Consider the following 21,219-nt stretch of genomic DNA (forward strand, 5'->3'; position numbering starts at 1 on the left):
TCCTCTCTCCATGGACACCAAAATGGTTCTGACCTGTGTCATTTTTTGTTTGTTTGTTTGCTTACTATGTCAGATTCTCACAGAGGTAATGACGTATACAAGGAAGCCACTCGAGAGATATTTCCAAGCAGATTGTCTCCTTGGAAGTGCTTTGCAATATTGATAAGTTTCTTTTTTTTTTTTTTCAAATAGTATCACTGGTGTCTTTTTTTTTTCTTTTATTATTTATATGTGCATACAAGGCTTGGGTCATTTCTCCTTTCTCCCCCCTGCCCCCACCCCCTCCCTTGGCCTTCTATTAGTAGGCCAAACCTATATATTGTTATTTAACATAAAAAATGCAATTGACAGGAAATACTGGAACAATTTACAGAGAAAAAAACACAGCTTGAGTCCTAAATACTGGTGTATCAATTAAACTTATGCTAAATAAACTGAACCTATAATATTCATGTTAATGCTTTTCAAATAATGTCTTTTTAAAAAGTGTATTAGATATATTCATTGTACAGGGGGGGATTCATTGTGACAATTCCACATAGGTTTATATTGTACATTGGTTAGATCACCCCTGTGGTCTCAACCCCTCAACCCCTTTCCTGCTCCACTTAAAGAGGTATCCTTTGTTCTTTGTTCTATTTTATTTAAGTGTGTGTAGTCCATCAACCATATTCCCTCACCTTAATCTGCTTCATTCATGCTCCACCATACCACAAGTAACCCCCCCCAACACTGTAGCTGTCTTTGTGGTTAATATTTAAATCAATATTCAAAGGTGTTTTTTAAAATTTCTTTTATTCATATGTGCATACAATGTTTGGCTCACTTTTCCCCTCCACCCCCTTGCTTCCAGGCAGAAACTATTTTGCCCTTATCTCTAATTTTGTTGAAGACAGAGTGTAAACAATAATAAGAAGGACCAAGGGTTTTTGCTAGTTTAAATAAGTATAGCTTTACAGGGAGATTCTTTGCATTGCTTTCATGTACATATGTGTTACATTCTAAGTTGATTCTTCTTGAACTAACCTTTTCTCTAGTTCCTGGTCCCATTCTCCTATTGGCCTCTGTCACTTTAAAATTCTGCATTAGTTCCTTTGCATTGAGGACATCAAATACTATCACTTTTTTTGGGTTTTTTAACCTATCCTCATACCTCCCTTGTGTGCTCTCGCCTTATCATGTAACCAAAGTCCAATCACCTTGGTGTATTTGACCTTGATCTAAAGTCCACCTATGAGGGAGAACATACGACTTTTGATTTTCTGAGCCTGACTAACCTCGCTCAGGATGATGTTCTCCAGTTCCATCCATTTACTTGCAAATGATAAGATTTCATTCTTCTTCATGGCTGAGTAGAATTCCATTGTATATACCACATTTTCTTAACCCATTCGTCAGTAGTGGGGCATCTTGGCTATGAAAGGGGTTTTCAGTGTATCCCCACTGTGAGTAAACTTTGCTATGGTCCAATCAATCCCTTCCATTGTGCTCCCTTATCCTTTTACTTCCAACCCCAATTTTTCAACAGCTTTCAATACATATCCTTATATCATCTAACTTCACAGATGTTATATTTTATGATATTGTTGATGTTCTATCATTCTCTTTTCCTTTCCCTCTTTCCGAGTTCCACAGAGTAGTTCCACTGTTACAAACATGATCTACCTATGAGTTTGCATATGATCATGTTTATTTTTGTGTATGTTTATCTTTTGGCTCTATCTTCCATGTATGAAAGAAAGAAATGCATCGTTGTAAAACTTTCTGAGCCTGGCTTACTTCACTGAACATGATGTCCTCCAGTGGTCTCCATTTACCTTCCAACCACGTGTTGTCATTTTTCCCTATGGCTGAGTAAAACTCCATTGTGTATATACACCACATTTTCTTGATCCATTCATTGGTTGTAGGGTATCTGGGTTATTTCCGTAGCTTGGCAATTGTGAATAGTGCTGCAGTGAACATTGGTGTACAGGTGTCTCTATTGTATCCTTAATAACATTCTTTTGTTGATGCCCAGAAGTGGTATCACTAGATCCTATGACAGTTCCATCTTTAGCTTTCTGAAGAATCTACATACTTCTTTCCATAATGGTTTTAATAACCATTATGTTTGCATTCCTACCAATGGTGTATAAGGATTCCTGTTTCTCCACATCCTTGCTAGCATTTGTTGTTGTTATTGCCCTTGATTATGGCCATTCTAACTGGGGTGAGATGAAATCTTAGTGTAGTTTTGATTTGCATCTCTTTTATAACCAGGGAAGTTGAGTACTTCTTTGTGTATTCATTGGCCATTTGTACTTCTTCCTTTGAGAATTCCCTGTTTAATTCATGTGCCCATTTCTTCCTTGGATTGTTAATTCTTTGGGGGTTGAGTTTTTTGAGTTCCCTATAGATTCTGGATATTAGTCTTTTATTGGATGAATAGCTGGCAAAGATTTTTTTCCCATTGTGGGCAGTCTCTTTAGTCTAGTGACTGTTTCTTTTGCTGTGCAGAAGCTTTTTAGTTTGATGTAGTCCCACTTGTTCTTTCTCTTAGATGTTGGACCTTTTGAGTTCTACTTAGCAAGTTGTTCCCTATGCCTGTATGTTCCAGTATATTTCCTACTACTTCCTGTAGTTGTTTCAAAGTTTCAGGCCTTTTATTAAGGTCTTTGGTCCACTTTGAGTTGATTTAGGCACAGAGTGAGAGACAGGGATCTAGTTTCAGTCTTCTACATGTGGATATCCAATTTGCCCAGCAACATTTGTTGAAGAGGCTGTCTTTCCTCCGTTGTGTATTTTGGGTTCCTTTGTCAAAGATCAATTGACTATAGCTACTTGGGTATATATCTGGGTCTTCTATTCTAATCTATTAGTCTTCATGTATATTTTTTTGTACCAATACTATACTGTTTTTATTGTTATGGCTCTGTATTATAGTTTGAGGTCAGGAATTGTGATCCATCCAGCATTTGACTTTTTACTAAGAATTGCTTTGTCTATTCAAGGTCTTCTGTGTTTCCACATGTATTTTAGGATTGAACTTTCTATTTCTGTGAAGAGTGTCATTGAGATTTTGATGGGAATTGTATTGAACATATGGATTGCTTTTGGTAGTATGGCAAATGTTGATTGTACCAATCCACGAGTATGGGAGATCTTTCTATCTTCTGATGTTTTCTTCAATTTCTCTCTTCAGTGGTTTATACTTTTCTTTTTCTTTTTTTCTTTTATTTATATGTGCATACAATGTTTGGGTCATTTCTCCCCTATACTTTTCATTGAAAAGGTCTTTGGTTTCCTTTGTTAAATTTATTCCAAGATATTTTATTCTTTTTGAAGCGATGGTAAGTATGATTCTTTCCCTGATTTCGCTCTCAGTTTGTTCATTATTGGTATATAGAAAGGCTACTGATTTCTGTATGTTAATTTTGTAACCTGCTACTTTCCCAAAAGACTTTGTAATATCTAATGGTTTTTTGGGTCTTTTAGGTATAAGTTCATGTCATGGGCAAATAGGAATCACTTGACTTCTTCCTTCCCTATATGAATCCCTTTTACTTCTTACTGTTGTCTTATTGCTCTGGCTAGAAATTCCAAAACTATATTTAATAGCAGCGGGAAAAGTGGGCATCCTTATCTCATTCCTGACTTCAGTGGCAATGGTTTCAGATGTTCTCTATTTAGTATAATGTTGGGTATATGTTTGTCATATATAGCCTTTATTATGTTGAGGAACATTCCTTCTATTCCTAGTTTCTTTAGAGCTTTTATCATGAAAGGGTATTGAATTTTGTCAAAGGCTTTTTCTTCATCTATTGAGAGGATCTTGTGGTTTTTGTCCTTGCTGTATGACATTTATAGATTTGCATATGTTGAACCATCCTTGCATCCTTGGAATGAAACTGACTTGGTAATGATGTATGATTATTTTTGTTTATTTTTTCATTTATCTATATGTGCATACATTGTTTGGGCCATCTCTCTCTCCTGCCTCTCCTCCTGCCCCCTATTCCTCCATCCCCCTGGCTTCCACGCAGAACCTTTTCTGCCCTCTTCTCCAATTTTGTTGAAGAGAAGACATAAGCAATAATAAGAAAGACATACATAGTGTTTTTGCTAGTTTGAGATAAGGATAGCTATACAGAGAGATTCCTAGCATTGCTTCCATGCACATGTGTATTATAACCCGAACTGGTTCATCTCTACCAGACCTCTTCACTACTTCCTGGCCACCTTCCCATAGTGGCCTCTGTCAGTTTATGATTACTATATTAGCTCCTCTACAGTGTACACATCGAACACTTTCAAGTTTTGGTTTCCCTACCTTTCCCTATTCCTCCTGTATGTGTTCTCCCCTTGGCGTGTGACCCATGTCCAATAATATTTCTGCATTTGTTTTAGGTCTGAAGTCTGCATATAAGTGAGAACATATGATTTTTGGCCTTCTGAGCCCGGCTAACTTTGCTTAAGATGATGTTCTCCAGTTCCATCCGTTTACTTGAGAATGATAAGATTTCATTCTTCTTCATGGCTGAGTAAAATTCCATTGTATATCAATACCACATTTTCTTAATCCATTCATCAGTAGTGGGGCATCTTGGCTGTTTCCATAACTTGGCTATGATCTTTTTTTTGATGTGTTGTTGAATTCTGTTTTTGAGTATTTTCTTGAGAATCTTTGCATCTATATTCATTAAAGATACTGGTCATTAATTCTCTTTTTCTAGAGGACCAGGAACTAGAGAAAAGGTTAGATCAAAAGGAATTAACCTAGAAGGTAACACACATGCACAGGAAATTAATGTGAGTCAACTCCCTGTATAGCTATCCTTATCTCAACCAGCAAAAACCCTTGTTCCTTCCTATTATGGCTTATACTCTCTCTACAACAAAATTAGAAATAAGGGCAAAATAGTTTCTGCTGGGTATTGAGGGGGTCGGGGGGAGAGGGTGGGGGCAGAGTGGGTGGTAAGGGAGGGGGTGGGGGCAGGGGGGAGAAATGACCCAAGCCTTGTATGCACATATGAATAATAAAATTTAAAAAATTCTCTTTTTCCGTTGCATCTTTATTGAGTTTTGGAATTAATATAATGCTGTATTTATAGAATGAGATTTGTAGTGTTCCTTCCCTTTCTATTTCCTGAAAATATTTTAAGAGTATTGATATTAGTTTTTCTTTAAAGGTTTGGTAAAATTCAGCCATTAATCCATTAGGTCCTGGACTCTTCTTTCTAGGGAGGCTTTTTATTATTGCTCCAATCTCATTGCTTATTATAGATCTATTTAGGTGGTTAGTATCTTGTTAGTTCAATTTTGGTTAGTTATATAGATCTGGAAATTCATCCATTTCATCTAGACTTCCAGTTTACTTGAATGTAAGTTTTCAAAGTATTCCCTAATGATCCTATGGATTTCATTAATATTTGTGATTATGCCCTCTTTTTCATCTATGATTTTATTAAGTTGGAACTTTTCCCTCTTGTGTTTTGTCATTTTGGCTAAGGGTTTGTTGATCTTGTTAATCTTTTCAAAGAACCAACTTTTTGTTTCACTGATTCTTTGTATATATATATATATATATATATATATATATATATATTTATCTCAACTCATTGATCTGGGCCTTAATCTTTATTATTTCTTCCATCTGCTAGTTTTGGGTTTGGTTTGTTCTTGTTTTTCTAGAAGCTCAAGGTGTATCATTAGGTTGTTTATTTGAGAAATCTCTCTTTTTTTAAATGTAGGCACTTAATAGCTATAAACTTTTCCCTAGGCACTTACAGCTATAAACTTTTCCCTTTGCATGGCCTTAGCTGTGTCCCACAGATTCTGGTAGATTGTATTTTCATTTTCATTCAATTCTAGGAACTTCTTGATTTCTTTTCATATTGCTTTGGTTTCCCACCCATCATTTAGCAGTGTGTTGTTCATTTTCCATGAGTTTGGATATTTTCTGTGGTTTATTTTGTTGCTGAGTTTAATTTTATTCCATTGTGATGTAATAAGATACAGGGGTTATTTCAGTTTTCTTAAATATGTTGAGACTTGCTTTGTGTCCTAAAATATGATCTACTTTGGAGAAAGCCCTATGAATTGCAGAAAGGAACATGAGTTGCATGGTTGTTGGGTGAAATGTTCTGTAGATGTCTATTGTGTCCATTTGGGCTAAGTATTAGTTCTCAAGTTTCTTTGTTGAATCTTTTGCCTGGATGACCTATCTATTTGTGCCAGTGGGGTATTCAAGTCTCCTGCTATCACTGTGTTAGGGTCTATCTGTGATCTTAGGTCCATTTGTGTTTTTTAATGTAATTGGTTGCCCCTATATTGATGCATATATGTTAATAATTGATATTTCCTCTTGATGAATTGTTCCTTTAATTAATATTAATATTAAGTGACTTCCATTGTTTCTTCTGACTTATTTTAGTCTGAAGTCTCCTTTGTCAGATATAAGTATAGCTATTCCTGCCTGTTTATGGAATCCATTTTGCTTGGAAAACCTTTTCCCACACTTTGACTCTAAGCCAGTGTTTATTTTTTTTAGTGAGATGAGTCTCTTGTAAACAACATATGGTTGTGTCTTGTTTGTTAACCCAATTTGCTACTGTATGTCTTTTGATTGGGGCATTGAGGCCATTGTCATTCAGTCTTAGTATTGAGATGTTTGTAGTGTTTGCAGTCATTTTTACTTCCCTATTATTTACTTTTTACCTATTCCTTATTTACTGGTCTGCTTGGTCAAAAGGGTTTATTCTTTCTTGCATCTTTCTGTCTCACTCTAATTTCTTCTTCTGTGTGCTAGAGTCCTTTAAATATTTTCTGTTGTGCTGGTTTGGTAGGTATGAATTCCTTTAATTTTTGCTTATTATGGAAAGTTTTAATTTCTCCTTCAATTGGGAAGGATAGTTTTGTTGGATAGACTAGTCTAGGTTGGCAGTTGTTTTCTTTCAGGGCCTGGAATATGTCTTTCCATGCATGACCATTTTTTTTTAAATTTTATTATTCATATGTGCATACAAGGCTTGGGTCATTTCTCCCCGCTGCCCCCACCCCCTCTCTTACCACCCACTCTGCCCCCTCCCTCTCCCCCCCACCCCCTCAATACCCAGCAGAAACTATTTTGCCCTTATTTCTAATTTTGTTGTGGAGAGAGTATAAGCCATAATTGGAAGGAACAAGGGTTTTTGCTGGTTGAGTTAAGGATAGCTATACAGGGAGTTGACACATAGATTTCCTGTGCATGTGTGTTACCTTCTAGGTTAATTCTTTTTTATCTCACCTTTTCTCTAGTTCCTTGTCCCCTTTTCCTATTGGCCTCAGTTGCTTTTAAGGTATCTGCTTTAGTTTCTCTGCATTAAGGGCAACAAATGCTAACTAATTTTTTAGGTGTCTTACCTGTCCACACCATTTTGCATTTAGAGTTTGTGTTGAGAAAGCTGCTGTTATTCTAATGGGTTTGCCTCTATATGTGACTTGTCTTTACTCTTTTGAAGCTTTTAGTATTTTTTCTTTGTTCTGTAAGTTGAGTGTTTTGATTATAATGTCTGGGAGTATTTCTTTTTTGGTCTGATGGGTTGGTGTTCTGTATGCTTCCTAGACATGGATGACCTTGTCTTTCTCAAGGATGGGGAAGTTTTCAGCTATTATTTTATTGAATAGGTTATCTATGCCTTAAGTTTGTTTCTCTTCTCCTTCTTCTATACTCATGATTTGTACACTTGGCATTTTCATGGTGTCCCAGATGTCTTGCATATTCCATTCATATTTTCTTAGCATTTTAAAAATGATTTTCTACTGTTTGATCTAATTCCTCTACTTTCTCTTCTGTTCCTGATACTCTGCAGATTGCTCCACTCTGTTCACCAAGCTTTTGATTTGGGATATTGAGATTTTGATTTGGGATATTAAGTTGTTCATTTCAGATTGATTATTTTTCAGGATTTCTGTGTCTTTATTAATTTCCTCTTTCATATTCTGCATGGTCTTAGTTTCATTCATCTTTTTTCTGTATTCTCTTTTAGTCATTTATTCATATCCTTTTTGAGATCAGACACTAGCTTTTGTATCTCTTCTTTGAGTTCATTAATCATTCTTAATATTATTTTTAGAGTGCAATATTTGATATTTCCTCCTCTTTGTTGTTGTTTAGATCCTTAGTGGTGGAGTTGGCTTTTGAGGGGGAGCTGCTGCCTTGTGGTTTTCATGTTTCTGTGTTGAGATTTATGCATCTGGGTTATTTTACTTTCAGGATTCCAATTCATTGTGCCCCTGTAGTTAGGGTTTTATGAAGGATTGTATAGGACTGGATAGTAGTTGAGCTCTGGTGTGCTTTCTTGTCTCTAGATGGTGGGGTCCCTTCTGCTTCTTATTCTTAGGGTGCTGGATTCTAGCCCCTGTTTCATTTAGGGCAAGGAGGCTTAGCTATTAAAGCTACTATAGTTGTTAAAATGCAGCCTTGAAATTACAGTAATTCCTCCTGAAGATCAGCTATTGTTACTGTTTCAGTATCTTGGTTGTCTATTGAGCAAAGTTGTATCTTCATGGCCCTGCAGGGCTAAATGTAGGGGTTGTGATGGAAGGGAAACAGAGGGAAAGCATAATGGTTTATGTGAGGTGAAAAGTTTATGTAGCAGGAAAGGATGGTAGTTTAGGTATTAGAAGGGGATGATTAAGAAGCAGACTTGGATGTGGTGAAGAGAGTCAACAGATGTTGAAATAGGTGAGAAGTGTGAGGAACATAAGAGAAAGTTGAACAGATGGACAAACAGATACACAAATTGCAAAATTGATCTGGGAATTGGTTTAACCACTAATAGTATTGATAGTGAAGGAGGATTGTCAGTGGATGAACAGTAAAAAGGAAAATTAAGAGCTAGGGAGATACTCTGGTTGTTATTGGTGAAAAGAGTGAGATGGGGAGGGTGATAGAACAAGGGAGAAGAAGAAGTGGTTTAAGGTTAAAGAATGAGATACAGGTTTTAGGACTCTCCTGTGATGATGGCCCAAAGCAGGAAGAGTGGAAGATAGGGCTTAAGAAAAAATTGGGGGACGAGAATGTGAAGTTGTTGTTGGAGTATACAACACAAGAAGATATAGGAAGATGAATATAAAATCTACGTCACAGTCTTAACAGCAACAAAGTTTACACTAAAAGATTCCGAATTTCCTAGTGCTCTTGAGAGTGACTTGTCTCCCCCCATCCCCACCTTTGTAACTGAGTCTTTCAGTCCACTATATGACAGTTTAATTGGATACCTGGCTTTGGAGCAGTGTCTGATGCAGGGGGTTGGAAATTTAAGCTGGATATCTTGTGAATTTGCCAGTCTCATACCATCACCTGTTGCAGCTTTCCCTTCTTTCAGCTCCTCATTACTTAAAGTCTATAGCTAGGCTCAGAGGCAGGTTTTTGCCAGTTTTCACTGACAGAAGGCTCTGGTACCAGCAGTTCCTTGAAGGCCTTCACTGCCAAGGGCCCTGTGTTTGCCCAGCTCAGGAAAGGTCCTTGTTCAAAGGCAGTCACATAGAGTACCTCAGCTTTTGTTCAGCATTTTTTTTTTGTGGGCTTCCAGCAACTTTCTTCAGGGAAAGGCACAACAGAAACCTTATGCAGCACAACTGCAAAGTTCTTTTGGTGCTGCTTATCACTTTCCTTCCCTAAGTAGAGGAACTGGTACTCCTTCTGTAGAGAGTGGGGACTCTTGGCAGGGTGCGCATGGTGAAGAGCACTGAGCCTCTGTGCACAGTAGGGAGGCAGGCCTCCTGACACCCCCAGAGTAGCGGAGTGTGGAATCTGCTTGCACGGGGCTTCCTGGCACTGTGTATTTGTTGCCAGCTGCCTGAGGGGCAACATCAGGTAGATGTGTGCCTTCTGGTACCTACAAGCAGAAGGGCTGCTAAGCCTGCTTGTGCAGGGGAGTGGGCTTCCCGGTGCTGGGCAGCATTGCATGCTGAGCTGCAGAGGGACATGGAGCAGCAAAGTGGGCCGAGGTTATACTTTCTAAGAGGCTTCCATGGAGCAGGGTCAGGTTTCCTCTGGCATTTCAGGGCACGGTCCTACAGCGTGCGGACAGTTGGAGCAGCGGAGACGTCGGGGGGGTGGGGCGAGGGAGTGGGAGGTGCTGGACCTGCGAGTCATTTTCTCACATGGTTTGTTGCTTCTCACTTTGTGGGTTTGCAGAAAACTCTGCTTCTCACTGGTTATGGGCTCTCGTGGGTGTCCTTTGGGGTCCCCAGTGTGTTCCTTCTTTGAGGTTATTAGGCCCTGGAATTCAGGGATGTCAACAGTCACCATCTTCCCCCAGTCTCAAATAATGCCCTGAGTTGAAGTTTACTTTAAACGTTTTGAAAGTAAGAGTTATCTTTTTCCTACTATGATGGTTTATTTTCTCTTGCTGACAATTGAAATAAAATGTCTCAGAGCAATGCTACTTAAACTGTGGTTCATAGGCCATAGTGTCAGCATCACTAGAGAATGTGTTAGAAAGGACAGTTTGGGGCTCTGTGCTAGTCTTACCACATCAGAATTTCTGAAGGTGAGACCCAAAGTCTGTGTTTTTAGCAGTTCACAAGATCCACATGTAATTCTTACATACATCTTTTTCCAGAAGAACAGCATCCTCTGGCTCTACAGCATCGTTGCATGTTCCATTTTTACCATGTCTTAGCTTCTTTCTTTGACTGCCTCCATTCACTGCCTATAAAACAGGATGATTAGCAGGCCATACTTCTGAAGATTATTTTAAAATACATGAAGTTCATAGGTAAAAGGTATTTGCATCTTTTTGTTGTGCTTAACACTTGGTTAACTTTTGATAAATTTTATCAATGCTTATTAAAAATATATTGTCATAGTAACAATAAAAAGGAAAGTCTTTTATTGACTTTTTTTCTCTTTTATATTGTCACTTTCACTGGACTCTCTACCATAGAAATATCTATCTTACTTGTACACCTTAAGTCAGACACCAAGACAGCATCTCTTTCTAGTCAAGCAAACATAAGGCTGTTATGTATCAATTTTACATTCTGATGGGGTAGACCTTTGGTGTACAAACTGGCACATGTGAGGACATGAATATGGGTACTCTTATCATCCTCATTTTGCAGAATATGAAAATGATACCAGTAACTTTCCATGTCACACTGATGGCACATAGCAGTGGGAGGTTTGGTAAGCAGCAATGGCTGCTCTTTTTCAGCTACCTGATTCTACAATCCAACCAGGTTACGTATTTTTTCCTAGGGCCACTACTTAGGCTGTATGGCTTCAGTTTCTATTTTTCTTTTCCATTTCTGCTGACAGGTGCACTCTACGAACAAATGCTGATTGATGGAAATAAAGTCTTAGAAAGACTTTCTACAGATAATATTTTTTCTACCTTTGACTGTGGGGATTGTACCACAGTGATGTGAGTTGTTTGCTGAATGTGTTAGAGAAAGAAGTACAGAAAGATGGCGGGAACAAGGAAAAGATGGAAGGAGTCAGGAACAAAAAAGTTAGAAAGATGACACAATTCATTAGGTATTTGTGACTTCCCGGGTACCACACCTGTTTTGTATCTATTTTACTAATTGAAATAAAAATATCCTCATATTTGTTGCTAGCTTGGTAAGATCTATGTATAAAAATTTTGTAACAGATTTTTCTGTTTGTTACACAGAAGAATAAGAAGAAAGCAAGCATTAAAAAATGCATACATATGAGGTACCCTGTCTCATGCCTGTAATCCCAGCTACTTGGGAGGCAGAAATCAGGAAGATTGTGGTTTGAAGCTAGCCTGTGCAAAAGTGAGTCCACTATCCCAACCAGTAAGAGGGGCTGGGTAGTGCACACCTGTCATGCTAGCTATGTGGGAGAAATAAATAGATAATGGTCTAAGGATAGCCTGGGCAAAAATGTGAGACCCTACCTGAAAAACAACTAAAGCAAAAAGAGATGGGGGCATGGCTCAAGTGGTATTGCACCTGCCTGGAAAGTGCAATGCCCTGAGTTCAAACCCCAGTTTTAAAAAAATACTTCACATACACATACATTGACACACATACAATAAGCTGTTCCTGTGGCCTTGGCAATCACCAACCAGTAAATCAAGCTTCACATTCTATTAAATCAGTGGGATCCTAATTAGGAAGAAAAAATCTGAATGCAACCTGGGAGTGACAGAACTTTAAAAATAAACAACTTAGTTCATGAAGACCAGATTGGGCTGGACAGGTTTGATCACAGTTTTTTCAGCTGAATCCCTGTATTATTGGATGAAGGTAAAGTAGTAAGTGAAATATATTTGCCTCATAAACCCTAACCAAAGGAGAAATTTAAGAAATAAAACAGCCAAAGTAGCTATGGAACTACTGCTGTGTTCCTTAAATAATGAGGAGGAATCATAAAACAATGAATCAGACTGTTACTGGGATAGTGCAAGACAGTAAAGTGCTACTCTTGTAGCAGCACCTTTGTTAAAACTCTAGCTCTGGTCCAATCTGTGCTGAAAACTCAAAGGCAGATGTCATAATCTTGAATCCCGAGTGGTCTCATGGTCTCGCTCTTCTCATACAGTCAAGCTGCCAGCTAACTGCACATGGACTGCTGTATTGGGCAGTTCTCATTGTGGTCACTTTAGTTTATATTCTTCCAGACCTGGTGAACTTTTTTTGCCAGGCCTTGGATTTTGAAACCATTCTTGGAAAAGTGGCTGATACCTTTTCTTATTCCACAGAATCATTGTGTCTCACAGTGTTTAACTGTGGGGCTATATGCAAGATGCTGGCAGTTTCATGGTTTTGTTTTAATTCCTTTACATTCCTGGGAGAGGAGACATGGCAGCCCACTGCTCCCCCTGGTTGTCAGGAAGGCAGCTTGTTCTATTTTAAAGGACTGATCCTCCCTTCCATGTCTAGCTAGCCATAGGAGAGTGGCTACTTAGGGGAATTTGAATGCGATTAGCACTTTCTTTCTCTCAAAACTTTTGCTATATGTGAAAAAAACAATTGTTAGAGAACCAAGGGTACCAGACCACATTCAAGAGCATTCAAAGTATGACCCATCTTGGAAGCCATAAATACCACTGCTTGAATGTAACTATATGCTTTTTCCAAAATGAATTTAACATTAGAAACTTTAAAATATTTTTCTCTTAAAAATGATCAATTGATCTCTTTCTGTATGTGCAGATCCAAGAAGACCTTTTCTGTGGTGATGGTTAAGAAGACTGTGGTGAGAAAAAAATTTAATTTTTTGCCAGTTCTTCTTTCCTTTGGCCCATCATCCTGTCTAAATCTGATCCTGCTCTCCCAATGCTGAGACCACATTCTTCATTTTCACATCTCAACTAGTTGGCCACCATTCTCTACAGGCCACGCCCATGCCATGCTCCACTGTGGCCATAGGCAGGTTCTCCTTGTTCATGAATTTGGGCATGAGAAAGTGTTCCTGATGATTTTAATAAATAGAGAGATGAGGTTTTTACCTTCTCAAACAAATTCTCATGTGAGCTAGCTTAATAAGGGAAGAAAGTCACAAAAATGTGTTTGTTGTTATCAGTTATCCACTGAGAATTATTTCAGGCATTTACTTGAAATTTTCCCTCTTCCATTTAGTCTTTCCAAAAAAGCTACAAGATAGTTCCATTTTACAGATGAAAAACTCAAGAGTAAGAAAGTTCAAGTTGCTCACTCACTCCGTAGAATGACAAAAGAGACTAAGCAGGTTGGGAGAGAGGGCTGTCCCAGTGCTGGGGGGATGATGCTCTTGGCCCACATTTCTAGAACTAGTCCAGATGGCACCTCTGCTCAGGACCCTTCTCTTTAAGGCCTTTCCCTGACACTGTCTCCCGTTCTTACTGTCCTCTCTGTTCCATGCCTATAACATGTATTGATGACATTTAGTACATTTAGTAAAGGTTAACACACATATAGAAAACAAACAAGTAATGAGAGTACATCTTGATATGTTTTCACAAAGTGGATGCACCAGATCAAGAGCTAGCTCTTCTTCTTCATTACCAGAAGTCCCTCATCCTCCTCGCCTCACATTTGTTAGTAAATACTGCCAAAGATAATCACTAGCCCAACTTTTAACAGCGTAGATTACTTTTGTCTTTTCTTGATCTTTAGATAAGTAGAATCATAAAGAATATACTCCCTTGATGGCCAGGCATGGTGGCACATGTCTTCCCAGCTACTTAGGAGGTAGAGATTGGGAGTATCACAGTTCAAGACCAGCCAGTGCTATGTTAACCCCACATCAACCAATAAAACTGGGTGTCGTGGTATGTGCTTGCCATCCCAGCTATGCAGGGGATGTAAAAAGGTGGATCACAGTCCAAGACCAGCCCTGGACAAAATAAATGTGAGACCCTATAAGAAAAATAACAAAAGCAAAAAGGACGGTGGGCATGGCTTAAGTAGTAGAGTAACTTCTTAGCAAATGCCTTGAGTTCAAACCCCAGTAGTGCCAAAAAAAATTCCTTCATGTCTGGCTTTTGTCCCATTTTTTCTGTGAGATTCATGTAAGTTTTTCTATAAAGTACCAGTCCACTCTTTTTTATTGCTGTGTAACATTCCTTAGTAACTATATTTAATATGTTCGTCTTTTTTTTTCCTTTTGATGGAAAAATTGTTTCCAGTTTGGGACTATTAAAAATAATGTTACTCTGACCATTGTTGAATAAGTCTTTTGATATACACAGATAATACAGTTCTGTTGGTTTACACTTAGGAGTAGAGTTGCTGGATTATATGAATGTATACATTTGACCATGATGAGTATTGTCAAAAATATTTCAAATTGATTTATACCAGTTGTGGAAGAGAATTCTATTTTTCAACCACCTTCACAAACTTGGCATTTTTAGTCTTTTTTAAATTTAGCAACTTAGTCGACCTAGTTAACTACATAATTGTGGTATTAATTTACCTTTTCCTGATCACTCATGAGGTTTAACACCTTTTGAAACAATTATTGCATTGATAATTTTTTTTATCTCACCTCTGTAGCATGAGCTCTAAGTGTTTCTTCAGAATATAAGCCTTGGTGTTAGCCTATAGGCCAGGGCTCCTCAGGTATCTGAATGACCTTCTGGTCTCCAGGGCTATAGTTTGGTCCCCTTCAGTCCCTCACTCCAGCAGTCAATTGTTTTGTACTTTGTCAATTGCTGACCACCAACCCACTCCCCTATCTATTGTCCTGTGGTAAGCCCTTTCTTAAAGAGGACCAATGGATTTTTTCTTAAGCAGAATATTAATCAAGGTCATCCTGAGGTATGGGAGGTCTGGCCTCAAGTAAAGGCCTCCATCTCCTTTTCACCTTGTCTACTAATTTGGCTTTGATTTGTGGCTCATGTGACTCAGCTTTTCTTATTTGTCCATCACTATTCTGCCTTTTGGCTGCTTCTAAAGATGTATCCAATCTGAATCTGTCCATGTTACAGCTAGGGACACTGATGTCAAGGGTTTTCTCATAGCAAAGGTGCTGATCCCTGCTAGCCCTTTCCATGAGCACCATTCAGTCCCCACTTCTTTGCATTCATTGATTTTCCACTCCCTTATTCTTGCCAGAGAAAAAGCACAAACAACTCTCTTACCCAAATATATCAACACAAGAAAAAAAATTAGTTGTGGTTTATGCTCAATAATTTAACATTAAGCAAAATCATTACTTGTATAATCTAAATTATAGCCTTGTTCTAATGGGAAACTGTGTTAAAAAATGTTTCCACTCTTCTGCTTAAAATTACTTCAGTATGGTAAGGGATCAGATGTGGAAACCATTGTGTTTCACTCTGATAAGTTTTTAAAAATGTACTTAGAGTGTAGCATTAAGGATGTCAAATTTAAAATTGGGTTTTTGTCTTCAACATTTATCAGTCTAACTCTTCATGTCACTGCTACTAGACAGTGGGAAGCAATTTTCCCCATTGTACTTACTGAGCTTTCTTGCATTAAAATGTTTCATTTTTTTTGTCTTTTTTTTTTTTGTGGCAGTACTGGGGTTTGAACTCAGGGAATCATGCTTGCTAAGCAGGCGCTACCACTTGAGCCACACCCCCCAGGCATTTTTGCTTTAGTTATTATTCAGATAAGGTCTTCTGCTTTTTGCCCAGGCTGGCCTCAGACCTCAATCTTCCTATGTTCTCCTAACTGTAGCTGGCATCATAGATGTGAATCATCATCTTACCTGGCTTGTTTATTGAGATGGCATCTCACTAACTCATTTTCCAGGCTGGTCTTTAACCATAATACTCCCAATCTCCACCTCCAAAGTAGCTGGGATTACAGGCTTGTGCCACCACACTTGTCCCTGCGTTAAATGTTTTTTGATTTCAGTATAAAACTCAAATCAAGCACCCATCTGACTAAATGAATATTGGGCAGGATACTCAGAAGTGTGTGTGCAGTAACAGAGAAACCACTGTGGTCTCCATCTGGCATAGTAATTTGGGATTACTGTTTGTTCCCAGTGCCTGATGAAATGTAATGTGGAACTCAGTGACTGAGAATAGAGGCTGGCAAGAAGCTTCCATTAGCTTATGTTAACAGGTAAAAGAGTTGTCCTTTTAAACACTAAAATTCTTAATTGGCCATTTTTAAAATGCGTGATCACTTACCTTTATGCAACTTTAAAAATTTCTTTAAATTGAAACTCATTCATTTAATTAACATATCTTCATTGCTATATAAAATATTAAGGAAATTTAGGTTAGTAGGCTCGTTTAGCCCCAGATAATGATATTTGCTTGGGCACTTATCAACCAATCCATTTCTAAAGATTATGTATGCTTATCAGACATAGACCTAGATACAGGAGCTCAGAGAAGGACCATTTCTAGAAAACCAATATACCAAAATAACCACTTTAGAGATGAAACTCTATACATCTTTGTACTTTAATTTCCTACTCATGTAAAGGAGGGCTGATACTCATGAATTATATTCATATAACACAAGTTTCCCAATAGTCTCCAAATCTGAGGGAAATTGTTTCCAAAGTCCCACCCTCTGATGACAGATCAATGAATTGGCAAATACTAAGAGCTGTCTACAAAGACAATGCAAAGACAGAACATACACCTCCGTCTGTGACTGCAAACCTGATGCTTTGTTGACTATTGTAAAAATTTTGTTTACTATTTATAAAAGTTTTGATTTGGTCCCAGAATAATGAGATATGCGTTTTATGAAATGTCCAATTAATCACGTTATTCCCTGAATTCAGTCATCATGTCCACTGTGCTAAACATTCATGGAATAGGATAACTAAAAATACTACATAGAAGTACAGAAAATAAACAAGTACAATGAATCTTAAAGGTATTCCAGTCTCTTGTGTGCCCTTCATTCCAGCTATTCTCAAAGTCTTTTGCATATCTTTCCTTGCAGGGTTTGGAAATTGAGCCCCTCCTTGGAATCCATGAGCCAATCGGTCCTCTTTCTTTATGTGTTCAATTTGAGGTCCTGCTGCTTGCTGTGCCTGAGTTCTGATACATGTGTTAACACTTGGATGAAAGTGTGTATTAATATTTGCCTGTGTCCCCGATTTCCATTTTGTCCCTTTGTTATTTTGCTTGGTATTTCAGAGCTGTTTATCATTTGTCACATAGGAGAAACAATTGAAGGAACAAATTTCAAGATGTTTTTAAAAATTGTTATATAACGTGATTTCCAAATATCTTAAATGTGAGGTCACCCTGTGTAGCCTCATTTGTTGCCGTCCAAACTTGTAATGAAATTATAATAATTTCCTTAGAGTTTCTTAGAGCAAGCATAAGAAATTGTTATAGGGCCAGAGAGTTACACTACTCACTATTTTGGGAAATAATAAAAATGGATAAATTTTCTCATTGAGTGAAATAAAGATTAAGAAACTACCTTGTATTGCCTATGTTATCCTGAGAGAGAACATCCTAGACCTGATAATAGTCATTCAGATTCTCTGAGGATTAAGAACTTTCACCTTGATTACTCATAGATTGCTCTTAAAAACTTTTTTTAAGAACTGTGCTTCATAGTATTTTTCTTTTATGAAGCTCATAGCACATAGCAGTTATCCAATATGAATTAGTCATGAGTGGCAAAAAATAGAGAAACTAATAAATGAGGACTGCTACCCAATCTTGGGCATGTAAGACCAGATAGCCACAGTTCTCCAGTATGACCTATGTGTTCTCTAGACAAGTTTGTCTTTATGGGCTTCTTCCTCAAAAAATTACATTTTAGAATTTTGTTATTATAAAGATAAACATTAATGTTATGCACTAAAACATTTTGTGGCCTAAAGGTTCATTTTCTTTCTTCTAATTAAAAAAAAATAGCATTTTCATAGGTCACTAAAAATTATCCTGGTCTTTTGGCATTGCACCTGCTGTGCTAGGTAGCTGTGTCATCACTAAACAGCAAGTCAATAAATTCCCTTTCATCCATTGGCTGTATTTAGATCAGATCATCAAACAATTGGACATTCCATTAGATGATGGAGGGCAAAGCTCTGGAGGAATTAAATTTGGAAAAGATTAGAATGTGGCTCAGTAAAAGACTCCAATCTGATTGCCCCTGTAATCAGAGATGGAGGTGGCAGTGGGAATCCTAAGAATCTGGAGAAATTAAAAATGGAGCAGGTATGTGTAGAGGATGGGAGTGAGCAGAACAAATATCAACCAAAATCTTGATCCCAGTCATCTCTGCTATCAATAGAAAAACATTAAGACTGACTTCAATCTTAATATGGTTTTATTTATATAGACGAAATCACTTGTGATAAAAATGCATCTCTATTTTCTTTTTGCCTTATGTCAGTGCAGGAAAATTATCTTCCATGGAATTTCAGCACTAAAAGAAAATGACTGTTTTTACCTTTCTGTGTTATTTTTTCCAGCATTCTTCTTTTTGTTGTTGTTGTTGTCTTTACCCTTGATCTAATGTCCACATATGAGGGAGAACATACGATTTTTGGTCTTTTGCGCCAGGCTAACCTCACTCAGAATTATGTTCTCAAGTTCCATCCATTTACTTGCAAATGATAACATTTCATTCTTCTTCATGGCTGCATAAAATTCCATTGTGTATAAATACCACATTTTCTTAATCCATTCTTCAGTAGTGGGGCATCTTGGCTGTTTCCATAACTTGGCTATTGTGAGTAGTGCTGCAATAAACATGGGTGTGCAGGTGCCTCTGGAGTAACCTGTGTCACATTCTTTTGAGTATATCCCCGAGAGTGGTTTTGCAGGATCATATGATAGATCTATGTTTAGGTTTTTAAGAAACCTCCAAATTTTTTATCCAGAGTGGTTGCACCAGCTTGCAGTGTACCAGGGTTCCTTTTTCCCCACATTCTCACCAACACCTGTTGTTAGTGGCATTGCTAATAATGGCTATTCTAACAAGGGTGAGGTGGAATTTTAGTGTGGTTTTGATTTGCATTTCCTTTATTGCTAGAATTGGTGAGCATTTTTTCATGTGTTTTTTGGCCATTTGAATTTCTTCTTTTGAGAAAGTTCTGTTTAGTTCACTTGCACATTTCTTTATTGGTCCATTAATTTGGGGAGAATTTAGTTTTTTAAGTTCCCTATATATTCTGGTTATCAGTCCTTTGTCTGATGTATAGCTGGCAAATATTTTCTCCCACTCTGTGGGTGTTCTCTTCAGCTTAGAGACCATTTCTTTTGTTGAGCAGAAGCTTTTTAGTTTTATTAAGTCCCATTTATCTATGCTAGCTCTTAGTTGCTGAGCTGCTGGGGTTCCATTGAGAAAGTCTTTGCCTATACCTATTCATTCCAAAGTATTTCCTACTCTTTCCCATACCAACTTTAGAGTTTGGTGTCTGATATTAAGATCCTCGATCCATTTTGAGTTAGTATTGGCATAGGGTAATAAACATGGATCTAGTTTCAGTTTTTTGCAGGCTGCTAACCAGTTTTCCCAGCAGTTTTTGTTGAAGAGACCATCTTTTCTCCATCATATATTTTTAGCCCCTTTGTCAAAGATAAGTTGGTTATAGTTGTGTGGCTTCATATCTGGGTCCTCTATTCTGTTCCACTGGTTTTCATGTCTGTTTTTGTGCCAGTACCATGCTATTTTTATTGCTATTGCCTTGTAATATAGTTTGAAGTCGGGTATTTTGATACATCCAGCATTGTTCTTTTTACTGAGTATTGCCTTGGCTATTCGTGGCCTCTTGTGTTTCCACAAGTAAATTTTTCAATCTCTTTGATGAATGTCATTAGGATATTGATGGGAATTGCATTAAACATGTAGATTGCTTTTGGGAATATAGAAATTTTTACTATGTTGATTCTACCAATCTATAAGCATGGGAGATCTCTCCACTTTCTATAGTCTTCCTCAATCTCTTTCTTCAGAAGTTCATAGTTTTCCTTGTAGAGATCATTTACTTCCTTTGTTAAGTTTACTCCTAAGTATTTGATTTTTTTTGAGGCTATTGTAAATGGTATTTTTTTCATATATTCTTTCTCAATTTGTTCATTACTGGTGTATAGAAATGCTAATGATTTTTCTATGTTGATTTTATGTCCTGCTACCTTGCTATAGCTGTTGATGGTGTCTAGGAGTTTTTGAGTAGAGTTTTTTGGGTCTTTAAGGTATAGGATCATATCATCTGCAGATAGGGATATTTTGACAGTTTCTTTACCTATTTGTATTCCTTTTATTCCTTCTTCTTGCCTAATTGCTCTGGCTAGGAATTCCAGTACTATGTTGAATAGGAGTGGAGATAGTGGGCATCCTTGTCTGGTTCCTGATTTTAGAGGGAATGGTTTTCGTTTTTCTCCGTTAAGTATAATGCTGGCTGTAGGTTTGTCATATATAGCTTTTATAATGTTGAGGTACTTTCCTTCTATTTCTAGTTTTCTTAGAGCTTTTATCATGAAATGGTGTTGGATTTTATCAAAGGCTTTTTCTGCATCTATTGAGATGATCAAGTGGTTTTTATCTTTGCTTCTGTTAATGTGGTTTATTACGTTTATTGATTTTCGTATGTTGAACCACGCCTGCATTCCTGGGATGAAGCCTACTTGGTCGTGGTGAATGTTCTTTTTTGATGTGTTGTTGAATTTGGTTTGCCATTATTTTATTGAGGATTTTTGCATCAATGTTCATTAAGGAGATGGGCCTTTAGTTCTCCTTTTTGGAGGTGTCTTTGCCTGGTTTTGGGATAAGTGTAATACTGGCTTCATAAAATGTGTTAGGCAGTTTTCCTTCCCTTTCTATTTCATGGAA

General features: G+C 37.6%; 1 protein-coding gene across 10 annotated transcripts in view; it reads left to right on the forward strand.

Annotated features, from left to right (window-relative positions):
* Positions 1 to 21,219, forward strand: part of Rbms3 (RNA binding motif single stranded interacting protein 3) — a 1,393,896-nt gene that overhangs the window by 475,990 nt on the left and 896,687 nt on the right. The window contains exon 3 of one of the 10 annotated variants that reach the window (XM_074074030.1): positions 13,159 to 13,201. The exons of the other annotated variants lie outside the window; for them this stretch is intronic. Within the exon in view, the coding sequence (XP_073930131.1) occupies positions 13,159 to 13,201 (43 nt within the window). The remainder of the gene's footprint in view (positions 1 to 13,158; positions 13,202 to 21,219) is intronic. 10 annotated transcript variants of the gene reach the window in all.

Source organism: Castor canadensis, chromosome 5 (assembly GCF_047511655.1).
Source record: "Castor canadensis chromosome 5, mCasCan1.hap1v2, whole genome shotgun sequence".
Lineage (NCBI taxonomy): Eukaryota > Metazoa > Chordata > Mammalia > Rodentia > Castoridae > Castor > Castor canadensis.